Genomic DNA, 21,429 nt, shown 5'->3' with positions numbered 1-21,429 from the left:
TTATTTTGCTACTAGTGTTGACAGTCTCCAAGAAATAAGTATCCAGCTTAAAGTTTGTTTGGTTTTTTTTTTTAAAGGCAGCTGTTCCTGGGAGGGCTCTGTGACCCCTCATAGCTCTAGGACAGTGTCGTTGGAATAAGCTTGGGGGCCACCAAGGACAGAAAACCACGTGGGTCCTTGTTTCCTCTGCCTGGCGCCTTTCCGTCTCCTCCCTTCGGTCACCCTGAGCTCCAGGGCTTGAGGACCCTGCGGTGGGAGAAGTGCCTGGGGAGACACAGGGACACTAAGCTCGATCTTGGAGTGAGTGTGAGTTCTCCAGGTGGGAAAGGAGTTGGGAGACCTTGAGCTTCTCAGATGCTCTTGGCATTTTTTTTTTTTTTTGTTACGTTACTTCCCCCCCCCACCCCTTGAGAGTAGAGGTTGTCTTTTTTCAGTTGTCTTCTTGTCTCCTTGCCTGACGATTTCCTGCTAGGAACTCAGTACATGTTTCTTGAATGCTACAGATTCCCTTTGCAAAGTGAGCCCAGAAATGATTCTTCGCAACAAAAGCAGCCTGGACATACAGTACTGCTGTCACTCATAGCAGCCACATGGCCCCAGTGAAAATTCGTGGACTGGCCAAGAGACCATGCCTTAGAAAAATCAGTGTTAATGCTGAGCAGTTTGCGTGAGATCATTCAGTAATTAAATCTGTATCGAACGCCAGCCGGGCACTGCTAGGTTTGGGGGAATTTGGTGAATAAAATAGACCTAGTCCTTGCCTTTATGGAACTTCTGATAGTGGAACTAGATGAGAGATGAGCTGACCTTAGACTTACAGATTCTGTGAAGGAAACAAGGCCCAGTGAGGCGGAATAAGGCTCAGGTTTAGGGTGGCGACTGCCCACAGAAGAGGTCACCAGGGAGGTTTCTGAAGAGGTGACATTTTAGTAGAAGGCTGAAAGATGAGCTGGGGATTTTTCTGGAACAGCCTCAGGAATGGAGGATCCCCAGTGGAAGGACCAGTGGGTGCACAGAGTCGTGAGGCAGGGAAAAGGCTGGCATGTGGCAGGAACTGAAGGGAGGCCAGTGCGGTTACAGTGGTCCAGGGCCATGGCCGGACTGGTGGCACAGGCTCCTGTGGTGAGTGTGGGAGGCCCATGGGGGATGGGGGGCTCGTGGTACTCTCGCTTCCGGTGCAGGCCGAGAATGGACCTGGGAGACCTGGAAGAGGGTCAGCATCCCCAAGGCAAGAGGTGGTGGAGGAGAGAGGGTCAGGGTCGGGATCGTGGTGGCGACAGTCCAGAGAAGGTGGAGTTGAACTGTATTTTAGAGGTAGAATGAAGATGACTCTCTGACAGAATTGATGTCAGGAGTAAACCAGAGTAAAGACTCCAAGAAGGACTTTGAACTTTTGGGTTTGGGCTGCTGGGCATGCACTGATTCCTGAGATGGCCAGAGCCTGGAGAGAAGTAAGTTCGGAGGTTCAGTTCGAACTCTGGACTTCCCTAGTTGGAGGGCTAGTGGGCGTCCTATGGTTACATGTCCTTACATGTTTTTCCTCTAAAGTTTTGTGCTTGTCCAGCCCAAAGCTCACCTTCTTCAGATCTTAGATGTTACCTTCTCACTGAGATCTTTCTTGACCAGCCTCGTTACTGAAAACCCCACGCTACAGCCTTTTCCTGCTCAATTTTTCTCTGTAATAATTATCACCATCCAGCATGTTAGGTATTTGACCCGTTAATTGAGTAGAACAGAAGACCTGTGAGATCAGGGACTTCTGTGTATTGATGATTACTGTGTGTCTCCCAACACCTAAAAGGGTGGCCCATAGTAAATGTTTAGTAAGTATTTATTATCTATGTAAAATCACATAAAAGATTCTTTGTTTTCCATGACTAATTTTTTGGTTAGTATCTATCCAGCTTTTGGCTTAAAACAATTCAATTTTCTTTTTTAAATGACTTTTATAGGATTTTATAGGATATTTTATGTATGTGTACATGTGTGCACACATGTGGGGGTTGGCATTGCTTTTTATAATAAAGAAATTAAATCTATAATTTATTTCAATTATCCCTTAATTTTCAGATCACAACTGATGGAAAACCAAAAATCATCGATATCATCGATACAACAGGAAGTGGTGATGTGAATACTGCCACAGTAGTAGAGGCCAAAGATGGTGAGGTTATTGGTCTTTCCGGAAGAGTGCTCAAGGTTAGAGCTTTAATCTTTCTATCTAATTTCCCCCCCTTTTATATACTGTTGACTCCAAGCATTTAGTGTTTTTAGCTTATGTTTACTGGTAGGTTACTAGTTACCCGTTACTGTTTAACAGATTATCCCCAAAACTCCATGGTTTAATACAACAAACATTTATTATCTCACAGTTTCTGTGTGTCAGTAATCTGGGTGCCACTTAGTTGGGTGCCTGTTGTTTAAGATGTCTCCTGAGCGTAGGCAGGGCTGCGGTTTCATCTGAAGGCTCAGCTTGAGTGGGGCAGGGGAGTCCGATGCAGCCTTTGGTTCCTCTCCACGGGGCTGCTACACCCCATGCAGCTGTCTTCCCCCTGGGCGAGTAGTCCAGGAGAGTGCGCAAGGTGGAGACCACGGTCTTTTACATATTAATTTACAATTAACTTTTACATATTAATTGACACCTCATCACTTCTACTGTTTTGTTTTCATTACAAAAGAGCCATGAAATCCAGCACACACTACACACTGGAAGGGGAAGGGAACTTTACGAGAGCATGAGTACCTGGGGCCATCTCCAAAGAAGTCAGTTGTTTTGTTGTTTGATGGTGGGCTTAGAATTGGGATATATTTTTCATTGTGGTTGCCAGATTCTAAAATTTTTATTTTTTTTTTAATTTTATTAAAAATTTTTTTAATGTTTATTTTTGAGAGACAGAGCATGAGTTAGGGAGAGGCAGAGAGAGAGGGAGACACAGAATCCAAAGGAAGTTCCAGACTCTGAGCTGTCAGCACAGAGCCCGATGTGGGGCTCAAACCCATGAACTGTGAGATATGACCTGAGCCGAAGTTGGATGCTTAACTGACTGAGCCACCCAAGGACCCCTAAAAAATTTTAATTTTGGATAGAAAGATAGGAAAACTGACTAGATGATAGTTTTGCCTTCATTGTTTCCTGTCTCTTCTGAGAACTTGAACATGAAATATTTAGGATTTAATCACGGTGGACTTAGTGACTGGCTCTGTGTTACTCTGTGTGCTTGGTGGAAAGGTGAGCTAACATGAACAATGATCAGAATGCTGACATAGAGCAGTTCGGGAGTTGTTAGCTGATGAGCTTGTAGATGGCAAGACTGACTGGTTCAGTACTCTAACTTTCTAAACCAATAAGCAGAATTCATTTGGAAAATGAATGTGTGTGTATTTATGTGTTTTAAGAGCTATATTTAACTGGCCATCTTTTACCGTCGCTCTGAATTGTGTTTAGGCATCGTCTTCCAGAGAGATTGTTAGGGCCGTGTATTCGTTTTCTGTGCTGTGTAGTGAGTTGACACCAATTCAGCTGCTTAAAGCTACATACTTCCCCGCATTTATTATTTTCCTGTGTCCTCAGGTCGGGAATCTAGCACTGCTTTTTGTGGTTGTCTGGTCAGTGTCTCTCAATGCTGTACCGAGGTGTTGGTTGGAACTGTGGTCTCATCTGAGGCCCGAGATCCTCTTCCAGCTTCACATGGTTGTTGGAAAAATTCATTTTTCTTGCGACTGGTGAGCTCCCAACAGTTTGCTTCTTCGGGGCCAGCAGGAGAATCGCTCTCTGACCTTTAGGATGGCCCCAGTCTCTCTTTGAAGGAGCCCGCCTGATTAGGCCAGGCTCACCAGGGCAGTCTCCTTTTTCAATTAAATCAGTCACCTGATTAGAGGTCTTACTTGTGTCTGCACAGTCCCTTCACCTTTGCTATATTGCTTGCCATGATCGAGTCACAGGAGTGATGCTCACAGGCCCTGCGTTTACTCAGGGGCGAGGACGGCGCAAGGGCCACCTTGAGAATCTGCCCACCACAGGCAGACGGTAGGCATTGATATCCAGGGCTGAACTGTTTGTATGACCCCAAAAGTCCTGTGTTGAAGCCCTAACACCCAATTCAAAGGTGTTTGGAGATGGTCTTAGGGTTAGAGGACCTCGTGAGAGTGAGTCCATCATGACAGGATTAGTCCGTTCTCTCGCGCCCCTTCTCTCCCCCCCCACCCCCCATATGAGGATACAGTGAGAAAGCTGTGCCTGCAAGTTAGGAACAGTCTTCCCAGAACCTGACCACGCTGCCACCCTAATCCCATGCCCCCAGCCTTCAGAACCAAGAACCTAAATTTCTGGTGTTTAAGCCATCCAGTAGTGCATGGGGTTTTCTTACGGTGCCCAAGGTAAGACACCATGTGCCTTTAAAAAAATAAATAAATAAAAGGTGGTAAACCAGGGGGAAAGGAATTTCTGTACATCTGCATCACTCTAAGGTTTGCCTGCCTTCCCCAAGTCTGCGTTGTTATTTAGACTGTATTTCAGAGAAGGCACATGGGATTCCTGTGAGTTACGTTGCTCTGCGGAACTAGGGGGCACTCCTAGTAAGTTCCAAAGATTGAGAATCCTGTAAATTTTTGTCCTCAAGTGTTATTGTTCTTTTTTATACATTTATTTTATAAGAGATAGACAGTGAGACAGTGAGCGAGCAGGGGAGAGGCGGGCAGAGGAACCCCAAGCAGACTCCACGCATTGGGGAACCCAGCATGGGGCTCAAACCCATGGACTGTGAGATCATGACCTGAGCTGAAATCACGAGTCAGACTCATAACCGCCTGAGCCACCGGGCGCCGGCTCAATTGTTTGTTTTAAATGGGTGGGTAGCCCATGCTTTAAGCCACACGGACTGATGGTACCACTGGGGCTCAAAGGTCGAAGCAGGTGTTCCGTGCATATGCTACGCAGTTAGGTCAGAACCGACGGACTGACCCTTCAATCTTTTCTCAACCTGATGACCTCTTTCTTTAGCTCTACTGTTAAGTATTCTCAGCCTATCCATATAGCGGGAGGTTTCAACTCAGTTTTTTTTGTATTCGGTGTGTCTTCAGACTCTAACAGGAGAAGTCGAGTGCTGTGCCCTACCTTGCCCCTTTCACCTCCGCTTCCCCCTCTCCGAGAGAGAAGTCTTCGCCGTTACATTTTCTTCAGGGTTTTAAGTAACATTCATTCTTTTTAATCCTTGAATTTTTATCCATGGAATGAGCACTGTGGAAGAAGAGAGTTCCCCTTTCAGGTCTTCTGTTTCTGAGAAGTTTTCTGGCGTTGTCTCTGCGGGTCTTCCTTCCACTGCTTCTGCTGTTCTCTTATCCGGAGTCCTGCTAAGTGGACATTGGACCTCTTGAGTTGATCTTGGTCCAATTTTCTTATGTTTTTCCATCTTCGTTGCCTGTGTTTTTTTCCTTCCTGAGAGATTTCTGAGATTTCTCAGTATTCTTTTCTAACCCGTGCATTGAATATTGTTAATTTTTGCCCGTAATTTCTAAATGCAAGTCTGTCATGTTCACTCAGCACATCTTCGTGTCCCGTATGCAACATCTGATCTGTGACAATATTGTCTAAAATTTCTTTCCAAGCTTCTTCGTTCTCTCGTTACTCACTTCCTCTTCCTCCCCTTCTCCTTTTCCCTTTTCTTTCTCTTCCTCCCCCTTCCCTCCTCCCTCTTCCCTTTCTCTTCCCCCTCTTCACCCCTCCCTCCACCTCTCCTTCCTTGTGCTCTCCCTTCTTCCCAAGAGCTTCCCCCCAGCCATCCAGCCGCACTGGCTGTCTCTTGGTTAACAAGGCACATAAAGGTGACAGAGGTGCTCTCTGCCTTTGCAGAGCCTTGGGGCGTGGGTCTCAGTGACGCTGATGTGACAGACCCCACAGGGACAGCATCTGGGATACTTTTTCCCTTTGGGGTATGCTCGTTTATGCCCGAAAGGACCTAAGCAGGTTTGGCCTGGGGTTTGGGGGAGTGGGAGAGAGATGCTGCTCAGGGGCTTGCGCCTGGAAGTTTCCCCGGGGAGGCGTCCTGCAGATGCTTCAGGACCTGTCACCTTACCGCTCTGCCATGCGAATCCCTCAAGAAAGCTGGCATGTCATCATCTCTCTGGTTCGGCGTCCAGTTGCCTGGCTGGTCAGCTTTGGGCAGGAAGTGGGGTGTGAGCAGGCAGCTGACCCTTCTGCACACCGACTTCCCACCAGCGCTCTTGCTGTGAGCTCTCCACCTGCACACAGAATGTGCCCACAGATGTGGTCAGTTGTTTGTTTTCAAGGCTGTGCAGGTGTTCAGATCTTCGCTGCGGGTGTTAGAAGGAATGATGCTGGCAGCCGCTGCTGTCCTGGCGGCTCCTGGATCCCGTCAGCACACGGGGCTCAGAGAGCGGCGGAGCGAGGTGTTCAGGTTTCTTTGACTTCCCCATGCCTTCAGACGAATGAAATCGCTGTATTTCAGCTTCTTCGAGGTCACCCACAAACTGTCCACAGTTAATGTCTTGTTTTCGCCGTTTGAGCCGAACCTACTGGTTAAGTGCTTTGAACATTCCAATCGTCTCATTCTCTAAGGAGGCCATTCCTAGGCCTTCTTGAGAAACTAGTGCAGCTGCTTTGGAAAGTGACACTGAGCAAGTAGGAGCAAAAAAGTGAACAGAAGCTTAAGATCTTTTATGGTGAAATGTATGGAGATGGGTGTGTAAAACACCATGTACAGTGTGATGAACACTGGAGTGACCACGCCTCTATTCCCTACGCAGGTGAGACAGAGAAGATCACCGTACCTCGGGAGCTTCCCACATTCTCCCAGATCACATCCTGCTTGGACTTCTGTGATCATCATTTCTGTACTTTGCTTATAGTTTTACCGCCTCTGTGTGGACACGAGCTAGATTGTTGGTCTTGCCCATTCGTGAACTTTATATGAATGACTTCTTTGATGTATCATTTCACATCAGTTGTTTGCAGGATTCTTGCCGTTCAGCCATGATGTTGCACGTTTGCTAATTTCAGGGCCGTGTAAGACGCCGTGGTTTGTATAGACTGTCCCGTCCACGCCACTGAGGGACAGGGTTTCCAAGTATTTGCCCCAAACTGCGTTTCCACTAGCAGTGTACAAGAAATCTGACGGTTGCACTGGTAACCCTTGGTATTTTACGCTAAAATCTTCGCAGATATTTTGGGAATCTAGGTGTGTCGGGTTATGGTTTTAATTTGGATCCTCTAATTACTAATATGATTGGACTCCTTCTCATATGTTGATTAGACATGATGATCTCCTTTCTTGTGAAGTACTCGTTCAAGTCCATTTGCCCTTTCTTTTCCGCAGTGAGTTGTCTTGTTTCTTACCAATTTGCAGGATTTCATTACGGATTCTAAGAGCCTGTCCTGTGATAGACTGTGTGTCAGGCATCTTCTCCCATTCTGTGTGTCTGTTTTCACTTTCTGGGGGTTGTGTCTTTGGAGGAGTAGAAGTTCTTAAATTTAATGTATTTGGACATTAGTCTTTGCCTTTTTAAATAGGACCTTTTCGTGTCTTAATGCCCTTTTCATGTCCTTCCTGACCCAAGATGAAGGAGGTATTCTCTGTTATTTTCTAAAAACTTTTACTGTGTTTCTGTTCCTGTTCTAGAATTCAGCAGGTGTTGATTTTAGGCTTAGCTCCAAATAGGGATCCCATATCTTTTTTGCCATCTGAAGACCGGTTGCCCCAACACCATGTATTAAAATGCCCTAATCTCCCCACAGACTTTCAGTGTTGCCTTTTACTTTGCAACCTTCACAGTGGGGTGATACAGCTTCAGAGTCTCATTTCTAGTCCTCTGTGTCCTTTGGATGTTTTTTTTCTCCTTTTCCTTATTCTAATTTTAGTAGCCATTTGGAAGGGAGCACAGTGCTTTTTGAAATTTTACCACATTACAAGGGCCTGAACGGCTCAGTTGCTTAGGTGTCTGGCTTCGGCACAGGTCTTGATCTCACGGTTCATGGGTTGGAGCCCCGCTTCCAACACGGAGCTCTCAGCACAGACAGCTCAGAGACTGGAGCCTGCTTCAGATTCTGTGTCTCTCTCTCTTTCCGTCCCTCCTCGGCTGGCACTGTCTGTCTCTCTCAAGAATAAACATTTAAAAACATTTAAATTTTATTTTAAAAAATTTTAATGTTTTTATTTTTTTTTATTCTTGATAGAGAGACAGCGTGAGCCGAGGAGGGGCAGAGAGAGAGAGGGAGACAGAGAATCTGAAGACATACTCCAGGCTCTGAGCTGTCAGCACAGAGCCCAATGCGGGGCTCGACCCCATGAACCGTGAGATCATGACCTGAGCTGAAGTTGGACACTTAACCAACTGAGTCCTAGGCACCCCCCTCTTAAATAAAATTTTACCACATTCAACTTGAAGTTAGTTTTTAAATCATTAATATTTATTATTCTATATTAAAACAAAGTTAAGTCCAGGCATCGTGAACAACTGGCCAAATTTGGCCCCATATGTAGATGCAGTGACAGCTGGCAGGACCATGAGGCCGACATGCAGTTTGAGGTTAAAAAAAAAAAGAATTTTACAGCATGGAACATTTAACACTCATGATGACATTGGCTTGTTAAGAAAATGTTTAGTTCATTAGGCATCCCCTCTTTAGGAGTCAGGGAAAAGAGATGTAATTGGTAATCAAAGAGATTTTGTCTCTCCTATGAAAATGAGTCTTATTCCATTGCAGTGTTAACCTCAAAAGTAAGACTGCCGGTTATTTGCCAGCAGAAGTGGGTTTATTCGGGAATAGCAGAGAATTGCAGTCCAGAAAGAGCAGCCTATGGCAAATCGCAGACCAGTCCCCAGAACAGAGGAGAGGGCTGCTGTTCTGTACAGAGGGAAGCGGGGCAGGCGGAAGGCCTGTGAGACACCAGACGTCCCCACGGTGCACGGCCACCTGCTCAGATGGCGAGGTCTGGCCAGGTGTGGGGTCCCCGTGCTGAGCGCTGGGGTCCAAGAGCACCTCCTGCTGGCCTCCTGACTCCATTCCCGCAGGTCTCTGTTTTTACAGTCGTTTCCATGTAGTAAAACCATTTTAAACACATCTATCCACTTAAAATGGTTGAAATATAACGCTTGGCTTCTTAAAAGGGACTGAAAATAAGTTCTTGTGCATAAACTACTCAAATGGGCAAAATGACATACTCCATAATTGCCTCCTAGGATGAAGTTAGCTTTACTCAAATTCAGTTAACTCTAGATAGCACAGCTGTGATTGTAACATTTATTGTATGATTTTTGTAATTTACGTTCTTGCAAGGAACCCGTCTGCCTTTACTGTGCGGAAGATACAGAGTAGTGATTTGCGAAGTACTGGTGTGTGGACCCTGCGGATTTTGGATTCATTTATGATTAAATATAAATGATGTCTAGTGGCTTATTTTTATGGTTACACATATTTTAAGTAATTGTAGTGAAATACGCATGAGCACCTGCCTATCCTGCAGTTATTCCAGTTGGTCATTCCACTTAATCCTTTGGCATTTCCCGGCCCGGCATAGTCTCCCTGTAGAAGTCCCCGCTGGCCTAGGCTCACAAGACCCGTGTGTGCGACACTGTGATGAAATCGCCTGTGGCTTTGCCAGCTAGCGATGACTTACTGCATTGTTGTTGCAACGCTGTGTTGTGGTGACGTCCGGGGCTGCTGCCGGAGCGGTAAGAGTCGAGAGGCCTTGTTCCCTGAAAGAGGTTGGTGAATTCTGAATGAAATACGCCATCGTGTACTCCAGACCTGCCTTCGAGTCAGCAATGGTTACCGACACACGCAGGCTTTTAGAACATCCATCTTTGAAGTGCTGTGCATGGTGGCGTTTTTTCTCCATTCAGCTGTGAGAAGGTTTCATCCGAAAGTTTCTTACCTGGGGCTGACCCGGCGAGGGGCCTGGGGGTGAGCCGGTTACAGATACCACCCACGTGAGAACGGCCGAGTCGGGCACCTCTACGTGGCTGCGAGTTCGCCCTCGGGTTTCGTGCCCATCGGGAAGCTGTTTTTCACAGCCGTGGGTCCTGTGGTTGCAGAGAGAGTGAACATTCCACATTTGCTCGGTTGACATTTGGAGTTGGTTGGTGTTCAGTGTGTGTGTGCACATCAGAAGGTAGAGGTTATTTATCTTCTTCCCGTTACACACCAGGAAGCAGGAGTCTGAGAGCCCACTCTGGTCAGTGGTGGAGTTTGGATCCACAGCCAGGTTTATCTAAGTCACACATCCTTTACTCTGGGCGTCTTGGTCTCAGTGATAGAACTAGATTCTGGCTTTCTTCTCAGCCTTCCTGTGGTTTGGGCAAACGATGCGATTTCTCTTTGTTTCTTTGCTTTCTCCATCTGTATACTGGGCATGCTCTTTACATCACTCTGTTAATTAGAAGCTTTAAATGGTATTTTTAAATACTTGGAGATATTTGGAAAGACTGAGATAAGATGTTATATGTAATTTACATGATCTTATGGAACTTTTTTCTTAAAGAGCTTGTTTTAAGTAGCTAGGCATTATTCCTGTTGATTGTAGAGAATGCGTTCTTAACAGGAAATCTAAGCATAGAGAGGGTCTGTAAAATGCTTCTCCCCGCCGCCCTCCCCGTTGGGCAGTAAGTCTGAGAAGGGAGGGAGAGGCGAGGTTTCCTTGATGCTTGAAAACTAAAGATTGTAGCAGTTTAATGTGGTAGCATATGTTGAAAGCACTTTATAGTCCCTGAAGCGTTGTGTAATTGAAAGGTGTCTTGGGGCGCCTGGATGGCTTAGTCACTTGAGTGCCCAACTCTTGATTTCGGCTCAGGTCATGATCTCACGGTGGTGGGATCGAGCCCTGTGTCAGGCTCCGCGCTGAGCATGGAGCCTGCTTAGGATTCTCTCCCTCTGCCCCTCTCCCCCTCTCCCCTGCACTTGCTCTCACTCTAAAAAGAAAAAGAAAGGTATCCTAGGTGAAACATCTTACTTACGGATGAGAGAGACTCCAGAGAGATATTAAAGTGGCACCTTAGAATATTAGAAATATTGCTCTGATACACAACCTTGCTCATGCAAGTTGAGCCTTTAGGCTAGAAGTGAAATAACCTTTCTCCCCAGTAGTAAATCATTGGAATTAGGAAGCATTCAGTGAGTCAACAATTTGCTCTTTTTTTCTAGATTCCTGCGAGCTGGACAAATCCCTCCGGCAAATATCATATTGGCATCAAAAACGGCTACGACTTCTACCCAAAGGCGCTCAAGGAGAGGATACAGGTAATGTCCAGTCTGGAATCAGTGACTTTTTCCTCAAATTTTTTTCCTACTGAAGAAAAAAGTTTGTCGGAAGATCCCATTAACTCTTAATTATTGTGGAGACTGGGAGGCTTTCCGACCATGAGTGCTTAAAGGTTCTGGTCAGTGGGATGTTGCCTGTTTAAAGTCACTGTTCTTGATCTTGGATGGATAAGTTTAGAGCATGTGTGAATACATTGAAATTATATTCAAGTTTTTGTATATTTGTGTTTTTCTGAGAGTTCGAATATAGCTTTCATTGGATTTCTGAAGGACTTTTTTTTTTGTAAACCTCCAAAAGGCTGAAGACCATTTAAAGTTGATTTAAAGTCCTGGCTGACTTACTTATTCCCCGTCCTGGAGTTTCTCTGATGATTTGTCCCATTTTTCTTACCGTTTAGCTAGGTTTCTTGATCCCAGTAAGTCATCGTTCAGTCCTAAGAACAGGGAAACTCAGACCTAACGCAGCTGAAGTATGGGAAACACAAGTCTGTCATTAGAGACCTAAGACTTGCAAGTTGAGGAAGAAGGAGCCTACTGTAAAAAACAGCGCTACGGAGTAAACCTTTCCGGGATACGGAAGTGGTCGGTGTCCGTCATGGCAGCCACTAGCCACAAGTAGCTGTTGCGAACTTGACATGCAACTAGTGGGAATTTTTAATTTTATATAATAGTTTAAAACGTAAATCTAAATAGCAACACTTGGCTCCCATATTTACCAGTACCACTTTAGAAGATTCCTATAGCAGGGGTAGCTGATACAGGTTCAGAGTTGCAACCGCAAAGGAAGATGTAATCCTTGAAAATGAGCCTGATGGGTAAGACCTGTGGACCTTTCCTCTCACAACACTGTTCTTGGCTTCTCCGGGCGCCTGTGAACCGTAAGAGCTACTCAGCATGTTGCATACCTAACTTTTACTTACTTGGTCGTAATCGTTCTGCGGGAAATTAAGTTACAGAAAATGCATATAACTTAACTGGATACTATTTTATTTTAAAATTTTGGCCTGAATACACAGAGCACAATATTTTTATGCACTATATTACATTAAATGTAATCAAATGTATCAATAAGATGCAAATATAGAGTAAATGAATATCAGCCCCCTCCTTTGCTCAGTGGGGTTGATTATTTTACTGGAGAGGAATTTTTTTTTAAACTAGCAGACCTCCACTGGGTGGCACTGTGGGTTAAAGACAGCCGAGGTGAAGGGGAGCCGGGTTCAGTTACCGAGCACCCTGTCCAATGGAAGACGAAGCCGCTGGGAAGGAAACGAGCCAGGAAGGGACAGGGAGGAAGTAGAGGAAGCGTCGGTGCAGCCGGTGTTACTTCGGTGCTCCGCCTGCGCGTGACTCTAGGCGGGTCGTTCCCTAGGGCCCAGAGGGCAGGGTGTGCTTGTACCAGAAATGACCGGGGGTTCCCTTTACCTATTACCGGACGCGCTCTGATTTATCCTCAGGCGGGCTAAAATTGGGACAAATGCTGTTACCAAAATGCATTTGGGTGGGCCGTGCGAAATGTGTTCTCTTAAATCCCACGTGCGGTGAACAGTTTTAATAAGTGACCCCTTGCTTTATCAACTTGATGCTAGGTGGTTGGTTGTTTGGCCCCTCACCCAGTCTGAGAACTGGGCGGCGGCCCAGCTGAGAACAACGAGGTCCGTGTGTAAGTGACTGTGCAGACTTACCTGGCTCTTTGTCAGCCTCATAAGGCGACTTTTCTGTCTTTGCAGAAAGAACGGAAGGAGAAAATCTGGGATCCTGTTCACAGGGTGGCCCTTGCGGAAGCCTGTAGGAAACAAGAAGAATTCGACATCGCCAACAATTGCCCTTCTCAAGTTGGTGCCCGTGGCTTTTACTTACACGTTACCGCAGGACCAGATTATCATTGAGTTCGCCGAGAATCAGCAGACTTTTCCCACAAGTTTTGAGTTGCTTAATTTTAGTAATGGTTCTTTTATTGCGAAACCAGTTTACATATTTATTTTTCACAGCGTCTTAATGAACGTCCAGTACACAAACATAAAAGTGCCGAAATGCCAAGTGTGTCGTCACGAATTACCGCAAAGTGAACACTCCCTCCCGTACCTCTTCCCAAGTACTGCTCCCTTCTTCCTCCGAGAGCAGCCACCACTGCCTGTTTTAAATTTGTAAAATGGAACCATGCAGTGTGTTCTTTACGCGTCACCGCTTTCAGTCAGAGTTACATGTTTGCGAGAGTCATCCACGTGTGGGTGTTGAAGGAGTTTGTTCACCTCTCTTGCTTCTGATGGACGCATCACAATTTATGTGTCCATTCTGCAGATCGATACTTTGCTTTCAGTTCCCAGCTCTTGTGGAAGATTCTGTTTTGAACTGATACTATTTAGTATCTCCCACGTATCTTTGGTGGGTCGTAAAGGAGCAGTACCAATTCGTATTCTTTTAAGAAGGCTATGAGAGCTCCCATTATTTCACGTCCTTAAATAGCTGTTACATTCCTTTTAGTCAGTTAATAAAATGGAAATAATGTCTTGGTTTACTGTGAAACCAGTGCACGCTGGTTGCGGAAACTTCTGGCTAACACGGGTGCGTAGAGTAACAAGTGGGAGCCTCCAGAGCGCCACCCCCAGGGCGCGCACCGACAACCTGATGTTATCCTTCTGAACCTTTCTTTGCATGCACGTACCTTTCCTTAATCAAAAGCGGAAGGGGTGTTGGTGGTTGCCAGCCCTGGCTGCCCATTAGAATCACGTGAGGAGCTTTGTGCCCTAGAGAGAAATTAAAGCCTTGGAGGAAGGCTGGCATTTTTAAAAGTTCCCGGAGGTTTAATTAATGGGCACTTGAGGGCGAGGACTACTCGCCTGAGTAGATCTACGTACACATTTAACTGGCATTTCCTTAATCTGCGCACAGCATCCTGTTTGATTGGCTAATTCACTCTCTTTAGCTGCATTATTTCCTGCTAGGTCACTGTTTGTCCTTCAGCCTCTGACTTGTCGCAGGAACTGTGGTGTTTCAGGTGGCACCTATATCAAGTCAACTTTATAGAAGGAGGGGTCTGGATTTAACTATCCATTTGATGTTGTTTACCAAAAATGTCTATATAATTGTTTTTTTCCTTTACGGAGGAGTAGGTGTTGACTATATTGAATAACTAAAAATGAAGTGTAACCAGATTTTTGGAACATGTGGAAATTAGGTTTTGGTTCAGTAGGACGTGCAGGTGAGTGCGGAGCCGTCTGATACAGCACGGCGTGTTTTAAAAACACGGGGCGTATACCGCTCTCGTTGTTACGGGTCAGAATGCTTAGGGAGCGGCTTGCCCGTGCGAGTTCAGGAGGACGGCATGTGTCTGTCGTGTTCTAAAAGACAAGATCATTTGTGGCTTCTCATATTTATGAGAACAGATTTCGGTGGAAACAGTCTTAATAAAATAAAATATTAATGGTCAGTAAATAACATTTTATAGCAGTTTCAGAGTTATTTTTGGAAATTGATTGTACAGATGATAGGTACGTGACGAGCATACGTCTTAGTCAAATGATACCATCAATAGGGAGCACAGTATCTTTCCCGAAGTGGATGGAATAAAGAACTAAATGAGAGATGGACTAAAAGAAGTATTATTTTTTAAATGTTTAATAGGTTAATTGGTATCTGCATCGTTAAATTGAACTACAAGTTGCATAGATATAAAAAAAATGTTCTTAACATTTTTCCAGAGTAAAATCGCTTCCCTGTTGGTCACAGTCTTTGGCTATATGTTAATATGTTGTGTGTTTCAAGAGCCCAAACTGTACTAATATTAATATATGTTCTCATTGATCAGGCAAATAAACTAATCAAGGAGGAACTTCAAAGTCAAGTGGAATTGCTAAATTCTTTTGAGAAAAAATACAGTGACCCTGGCCCTGTGTACGACTGCTTGGTGTGGCATGATGGAGAAGCCTGGAGGTGAACTTCCTGTATTCTTTAGGTGTTCGCTTAGAGCTGTTTTTAACTATGAAGAACGTCAAACTCTCTGAACTGTCCAGAAATTTGTCATTAATGTCACTAAGCAAAACTATTTTGAGAGCCAAATTGGCTTTTGGATTGTTTTGGAAAAGCTGTTTGAACTTCTTAGTATTTTAGATGCTAAACCAACCTGTCCCTTGTGTGTTTTAAAGAAGCTTGTTTCATTAACCAGACAGTAACTTAACCGGGTGAGAGCAGGTTCATCGTTGGTAGACATAGAAATGTTCCTGATCAGAGCTGGGCAGTTTGGAAAGTAACTACAAGAGACTGCTAGGTACAGAAGTGAGCAGAGGTGGGCAAGTATGGTGCCGCGGCTTGAGGAAATCCTCTAGTGACGTAGTATGAGTCGGGATGGGGTCGCGGGGCCGCCGGTGGTCAGTCCCCGCGTTCCCTGCACGTACGGAAAACACTGCCCACTTTGTCCTAAGGGAAAGGGGTTTGGGGTCAGGACTTCCGGGTGGTGATATAAGTTTCCAAGGTCCTCAAGGCAGTTGACAAAGCAAGGAATCCGGTTATGCAGTAGTTTGTGGACAGTATTCTGAGACAGCTTTTAGAATTTGTGCATTGGAAATGAAACGAAATGAAATCTGAAGTCCCTAGAGTAACACTTTAGAAAATGTTATAATTGAAAAATGCAGCCGAAATATGGTTTCAGGTGCTACTGGAAATAATTTTTTTTATTACATGATACTATGTTTCATGTAGGACTTCGATTCCCCACCCCATCTCAGGGTTAGACCCAGAATTTTTTGAGGAGAACTGTAGAGACCCCAAATTACCTAAAGTGAATCTAGGCACAGTCATTTCAGAAATGCCAGCCGTTTCTAAGGGGAGGTAAAGTGACCTTAAGTGCCTCGGTTTATGTTTCTACAGACTGTCAAGTCTGCCCTCCTCCTTCCACATTTCCATGTCGAACCCACATCACTGCCCTGAGCAGGGAACCGGATGGAACCATACTCTTAAGTATTCATCGGGATGTATAGGGTCAAACTTAGTCATTCTCTCTGAGAAAACTGTATTGACCAGAAGGTTACATGAAGGAAAGACCATTTAGTTGGTTTCTTTTCAGTGGCTTTCAACTTTGTCTTCTTAGGTTTCCTTTGAGTTTGATGAAAGCTATGGATTGTTTTCCTTAGAAAATAGGATGAAGAAATGTGTTAAAAAAACGTCCAGCAATTTATAACCCATGTCCCCCTCCCCTGCCCCCCTCACACAAGTACTCAAGTCCTATCCGTGAATCTCCTCTCCATGTTCCCTTTCTGGTATGCTAACACCTGTTCCCTGAACTGAGCCAGCCCCCTTCAGAAAGTTCCACCCTACACCACTGTGCATACTTGGCCTCTGTGGAATTACTTAGGGAGTCACTCAATTTTATGTTGATGTTTTGATATGGCGCTTCAAGTGTTGAGTCACTTTCTGTTGATGGTGGTTCCAAGAAACTGACTTTTGGGATGTGTCACTGTATCTGCTAGGAGAATGTTGTCAAAGATGTTGATTCATTCATTCTTTCGTCATTTGGCAAATATTTGAGTTCTTCTGTTTGTGCCGGGTAGACTCTAGAGGAGCTCAGACTCTAGACTCTGGAAGCAAGTGTGAGACTATCTTGATCAGCTCAAGTTAGCAGACAGGGAAGGGACAGGGGTTGAAGGTCCAGGGCAAAAGCGATGGAGGAACTGCCAGGAAGGTTGATAAAAGTCGGGGAGGACATCCAAGGTGATTGCCGCGGTGGGGAACCAGTTCTGTAGGTAACTTTTAAGAACCACAAGTGCTGCTCTGTTTGGCAAATAGGGAGGATTTGGTGTCCTACGTTTTACTGTTAACCTCAGTCCTGACTCCCTTTGACATGCTACTTGTTTCCTGTTTGCCTCATTTTCCCCATTAGTGTCCAGTCTCTTCTGTCCTGCTCTATTGTATGTCTTTTTAATCATTTTAGCCGCACACTGATTGGGATATGGGTAAAAACATTTTCAGAGATCCTTCTGTCTAAATTGTCAAAGTACAGGGCACCTGGGTGGCTCAGTTGGTTGAGCGTCTAGCTTCGGCTCAGGTCATGATCTCATCGTTTGTGGGTTTGACCCCCACGTCGGGCTCTGTGCTGATCACTAGCTCAGAGCCTGGAGCCTGCTTCAGAGTCTGTGTCTCCCTCTGTCTCTTATCTTCCCCTGCTCATAGTCTCTCTCTTTCTCTCTCCCTCTCAGAAATAAATAAAAAATATTTTTAAAAAATTAAAACAATAGTCACAGTTTGTTAAGGAAATAAATACCTTAGTATATATGTAATAAATGCCCTGTCTATACTAGTGCGATTCCATTAATTCATTGTAGCAGTTGTGATCGACATTAGCTTGTTGAGACACACTTGTTCTTGACCTTTAAATGACGTGCATTCCGTTTATGATTTTTATTTTAGGTTGATTTAGTTTTAATCAGACTATTTTGTAGTATTTGGAATACATATTGTAAAATTACAGAGGTAACAAAATGGTGAAAGAGCAGACAGGACAACTGTAAAACTGTAGAAAATGCTTTTTGTAAAAAAACGGCTGTTTGCCCGGGACTGCTGTGACGGGCGGGGGTCTGGTGCGAGGAGCCTGCAGCCGCTCTCGAATTCAGGAGGCCAGTTCTAAAAGAGGCAGAAGGGAGTGAGGCCTAGGCCGTATGTCGTCATCCTGAATTAGTCTGAAATGCTAGGCCGAGCTTTGGTCTAATTTCTTAAGTGGCTAAATGGTTTTCTCCCCGGACTTTTGTGATGGACAGTGTTCCTAAAGCCTTTTTATACCTGGCTTCACTGAAAGGCTGGTTCCTTTAAGCTTTTTACTTAATCTTTACTGATGCATCTGAGACAGAGGACTCTGAGGCCGCAGTTCCTGTGTTGGTTGTGATAAAACAGGGCAGTAAGAAGGTACCTAACGTGCCATACCACAGGATTTTTATAAAGCCAAGAAAATAGATGTTTCATTCTCTGTTCTCAATTGACAGAGCCTGCATTGACTCGAATGAAGATGGGGACTTGAGTAAATCTACCGTGTTGAGAAACTACAAAGAAGCCCAAGAATATGGTTCTTTTGGCACAGCTGAGATGTTAAATTACTCCGTTAACATATATGACGACGGAAACCTGCTGTCCATCGTGACCAGTGGAGGTACTCGGGTTCGGATTCGCTAACTAGAGATAAACGTGATAAATTGCTGTAGCCATAAAGCAGCCTTAGAGAGACTTGAGCCTAGCAGCTCCACCCAGAGAACTAGGTGTGTGAGGATGAAGGTGTGCAGTTTGATGCCCGGGCACGGTGGTGGTTGTCTTCAAAGTCAGCACCACGTGGCATCTAGCCCGAGAATACAGGCATAGTCTAGCCACAGAAAACGCCAGTGTAATTCATCTTAGGAAAATTGTTTCGGAAGGAATTTCACTTGCACACACTGACTCTTGAGCAGCTCACCCCCAAGTACAGAGTCAGGTCAGAAGAGGCTCCTGTGGCCCTCTGATTTCAAAGAAGTTGGAAACTATCCACGTAGCCACGGACAAAAGAACAAGTTTACTTAAAACTGTGTATTATTGGGGAATATTATACAGCAAAATTAAGAAATCTACATATAGCAATATTCATAAACTTCAAACTCCTAAATTTTATTTTTTTAGACTGAATTCATGGTGACAGGAAGTGCACCATATTTTTTAATTTTTTTTTTAACCTTCATTTTTTGAGAGAGAGAGTGCGAGTGGGGGAGGCGCAGAGAGCAAAGGAGACCGAATCCGAAGCAGGCTCCATGCCCTGAGCTGTCAGCACAGAGCCCTAGGTGGGGCTTGAACTCAGGAACCTCAGGATCATGACCTGAACCAAAGTCAGATGCTTAGCTGACTGAGCCACCCCGGCGCCCCTCAAATACCTAAATTTTAAAGAAAACTGTATTGATAAAACATTTGTGTAAAATTGTAAAACATGCCCAATAATACTACACAGTGTCCATGGATGTGTGTGTGTGTGTGTGTGTGTGTGTGTGTGTGCGCGCGCGTGCGCTAAAAATACGGGTGGGGGGAATCCACACCAACTTCTACGTAGTGGTTCCTTCCAGCGAGGGAGCAAGGAGAGCTTTCCCTCTTTGTCACCCCCTCCCAGTGTTATTGAACTATAGTTGAAGTACAATAAACTGCCCATGTATACACAATTTGACAAGTTGTGATAGGCGTGTGCACCCAGGAAGCCGTAGCCACGGTCAAGGTACTGGACGCATCCATCCCCCCTGCCCGTCTGCTTGTCTTCCTTTGTACGCCACCCCGACTCACCCGCAGCCCCAGATAGCCCCCGAACTGCTTTCTGTCAGTCCAGTCTTTGTGTTTTCTGGGATTTTATACAAGTAGAATAGTTCTGAGATGAAACCCATCCATATTACGGTTATAGGTAGCTAACTCCTGACCACTGAGTAGCAGTTCATCGTGCGGGCACAGCCGGCCTGACGCACCCACTCCCCCTCTTGTGGACAGTCTCTCTGCTCTGACACTGGCGCGTAGGTCTCCGTGTGCAGATACGTTTTGGTTTAATTTGGACTGTTACCTAGACGAACCGGTTGGGTACGGTAAATATGCGCTTAACCTTTTAGGAAACACGGTAGCTGTGCCCGTTTCCACTCTACCAGTGGGGCGTGAGCTCCGTGTTCATGCCCGCGTGTGGTGTGGTCAGCCTTCTGGCACGTTTAGGTGCTCTGACTCCCAGGTGGTAGTGGCAGGTGTTTTTTGGAGGGTGGGGAGAATTACATTAAAATCTGGCTGCCTTTTTTTTTTTTTTTTTTTTTTTTTGAGAGAGTGCATGTGAGAGTGGGGCAGGGGAATACAGAGAGAGAATCTCAAGCAGGTTCCATCTCACCGCAGAGCCCGACTCAGGGTTCAGTCTCACGACCATGAAATCGTGAGCCAAAATCGAAAGTAGGACACTTAACTGCCTGAGCCACCCAGATGCCGCATGCTTCCCCATTTTTAACTGGAAAAAATGAGCAGGGGAGAATGAGTACTGTTGGGTCCACGTTCTTACACGACAGCAGCTGTCCGGGGCCCAGGACTGTCAGCACTCAGAAGAATCATGTCCTCCCGTTTCTTCTAGAACCACAGCTACTCTGTACCCAGCCATTAAGGCCCAGAGCCCGTAGGCATTTCTCATGGTGCTTGTGGTGGTGTTTATCTGACAGTCGTGGGACATTTCTCTCTCTTCGTGTCTTCAACTGTCTCACTGACAAAGAAGCCCTAGCTGTGGTTTGGTTTTGTTTTATTGTACTTCATTGATTTCTAACATCCTACAGAAAAGTACACGAATCACAAATTGTACACGCATTTGTGAATTCTCACAAAGGGGACACTTGTGTGTAACCACATCAAGACGTAAAACCTTGTCAAAGCCTCATCATGTGTCTTACTAAACACGAACCTCCCCTCCATCAGGGGTAACTACGGTCCTGATCTTTATTACCGCCTGAGTTTGAACCACCCGGTATTGCTGTTTCTATAGGTCAGAAATGATCAAATAGTGGCACTTTTCACATTGTTCAGTCTAACGTGATGTGTTTCCATTTATATAAATGAGATTATTCAGTATATATCCCTTTGTGACTTCTTTAGACCAACCTTTTTTTTTTTTTTAATTTTTTTATGTCTTTATTTTATTTTGAGAGAGAAAGACAGAGCACGAGCAGGGGAGGGCCAGAGAGAGAGGGAGACACAGAATCCGAAGCAGGTTCCAGGCTCTGAGCTGTCAGCACAGAGCCTGACGTGGGGCTCAAACCCACGAACTGTGAGATCATGACCTGAGCCAAAGTCAGCCGCTTAACCGACTGAGCCATCCAGGTGCCCCTAGACCGACCTTATTTTTGTGCGCTTCATCTCATAATGCTTAGAAGTGATTGATAATGGGGCGCCTGGGTCACTTAATTGGTTGAGTATCTGACTCTTGATTTCGGTTCCGGTCATGATCAGACAGTTTGATGACCCTGCACTGACAGTGCAGAACCTGCATGAGATTCTGCCTCTCTCTGACCCTTCCCTGCTTGCACTCTCTCAAAATTAATACTGTATCTTTCAGTGTACATGTGCATGCGTTTGCATTGGTGTGTAGTTGGATATAGTAGAATTCCTGGATCGTAGGGTATTCTATGTTCAGCTTTCCAAAATGCTGCTCT

General features: G+C 45.2%; 1 protein-coding gene across 1 annotated transcript in view; it reads left to right on the top strand.

The window, feature by feature from the left end:
* The first annotated feature begins 1,092 nt into the window (after window positions 1-1,092).
* The window catches only part of TPP2 (tripeptidyl peptidase 2), a 62,236-nt gene continuing 41,899 nt past the window's right edge, over window positions 1,093-21,429 (top strand). Inside the window, exons 1-6 of the mRNA XM_029938404.1 lie at window positions 1,093-1,122; window positions 2,071-2,199; window positions 11,156-11,251; window positions 13,003-13,107; window positions 15,081-15,205; window positions 18,244-18,407. Of these exons, the coding sequence (XP_029794264.1) occupies window positions 1,093-1,122; window positions 2,071-2,199; window positions 11,156-11,251; window positions 13,003-13,107; window positions 15,081-15,205; window positions 18,244-18,407 (649 nt within the window). The remainder of the gene's footprint in view (window positions 1,123-2,070; window positions 2,200-11,155; window positions 11,252-13,002; window positions 13,108-15,080; window positions 15,206-18,243; window positions 18,408-21,429) is intronic.

Source organism: Suricata suricatta, chromosome 4 (assembly GCF_006229205.1).
Source record: "Suricata suricatta isolate VVHF042 chromosome 4, meerkat_22Aug2017_6uvM2_HiC, whole genome shotgun sequence".
Classification (NCBI taxonomy): Eukaryota; Metazoa; Chordata; class Mammalia; order Carnivora; family Herpestidae; genus Suricata; species Suricata suricatta.
Note: the sequence above shows the minus strand (reverse complement) of the source record. Positions and strands in the feature narration are given on the sequence as shown.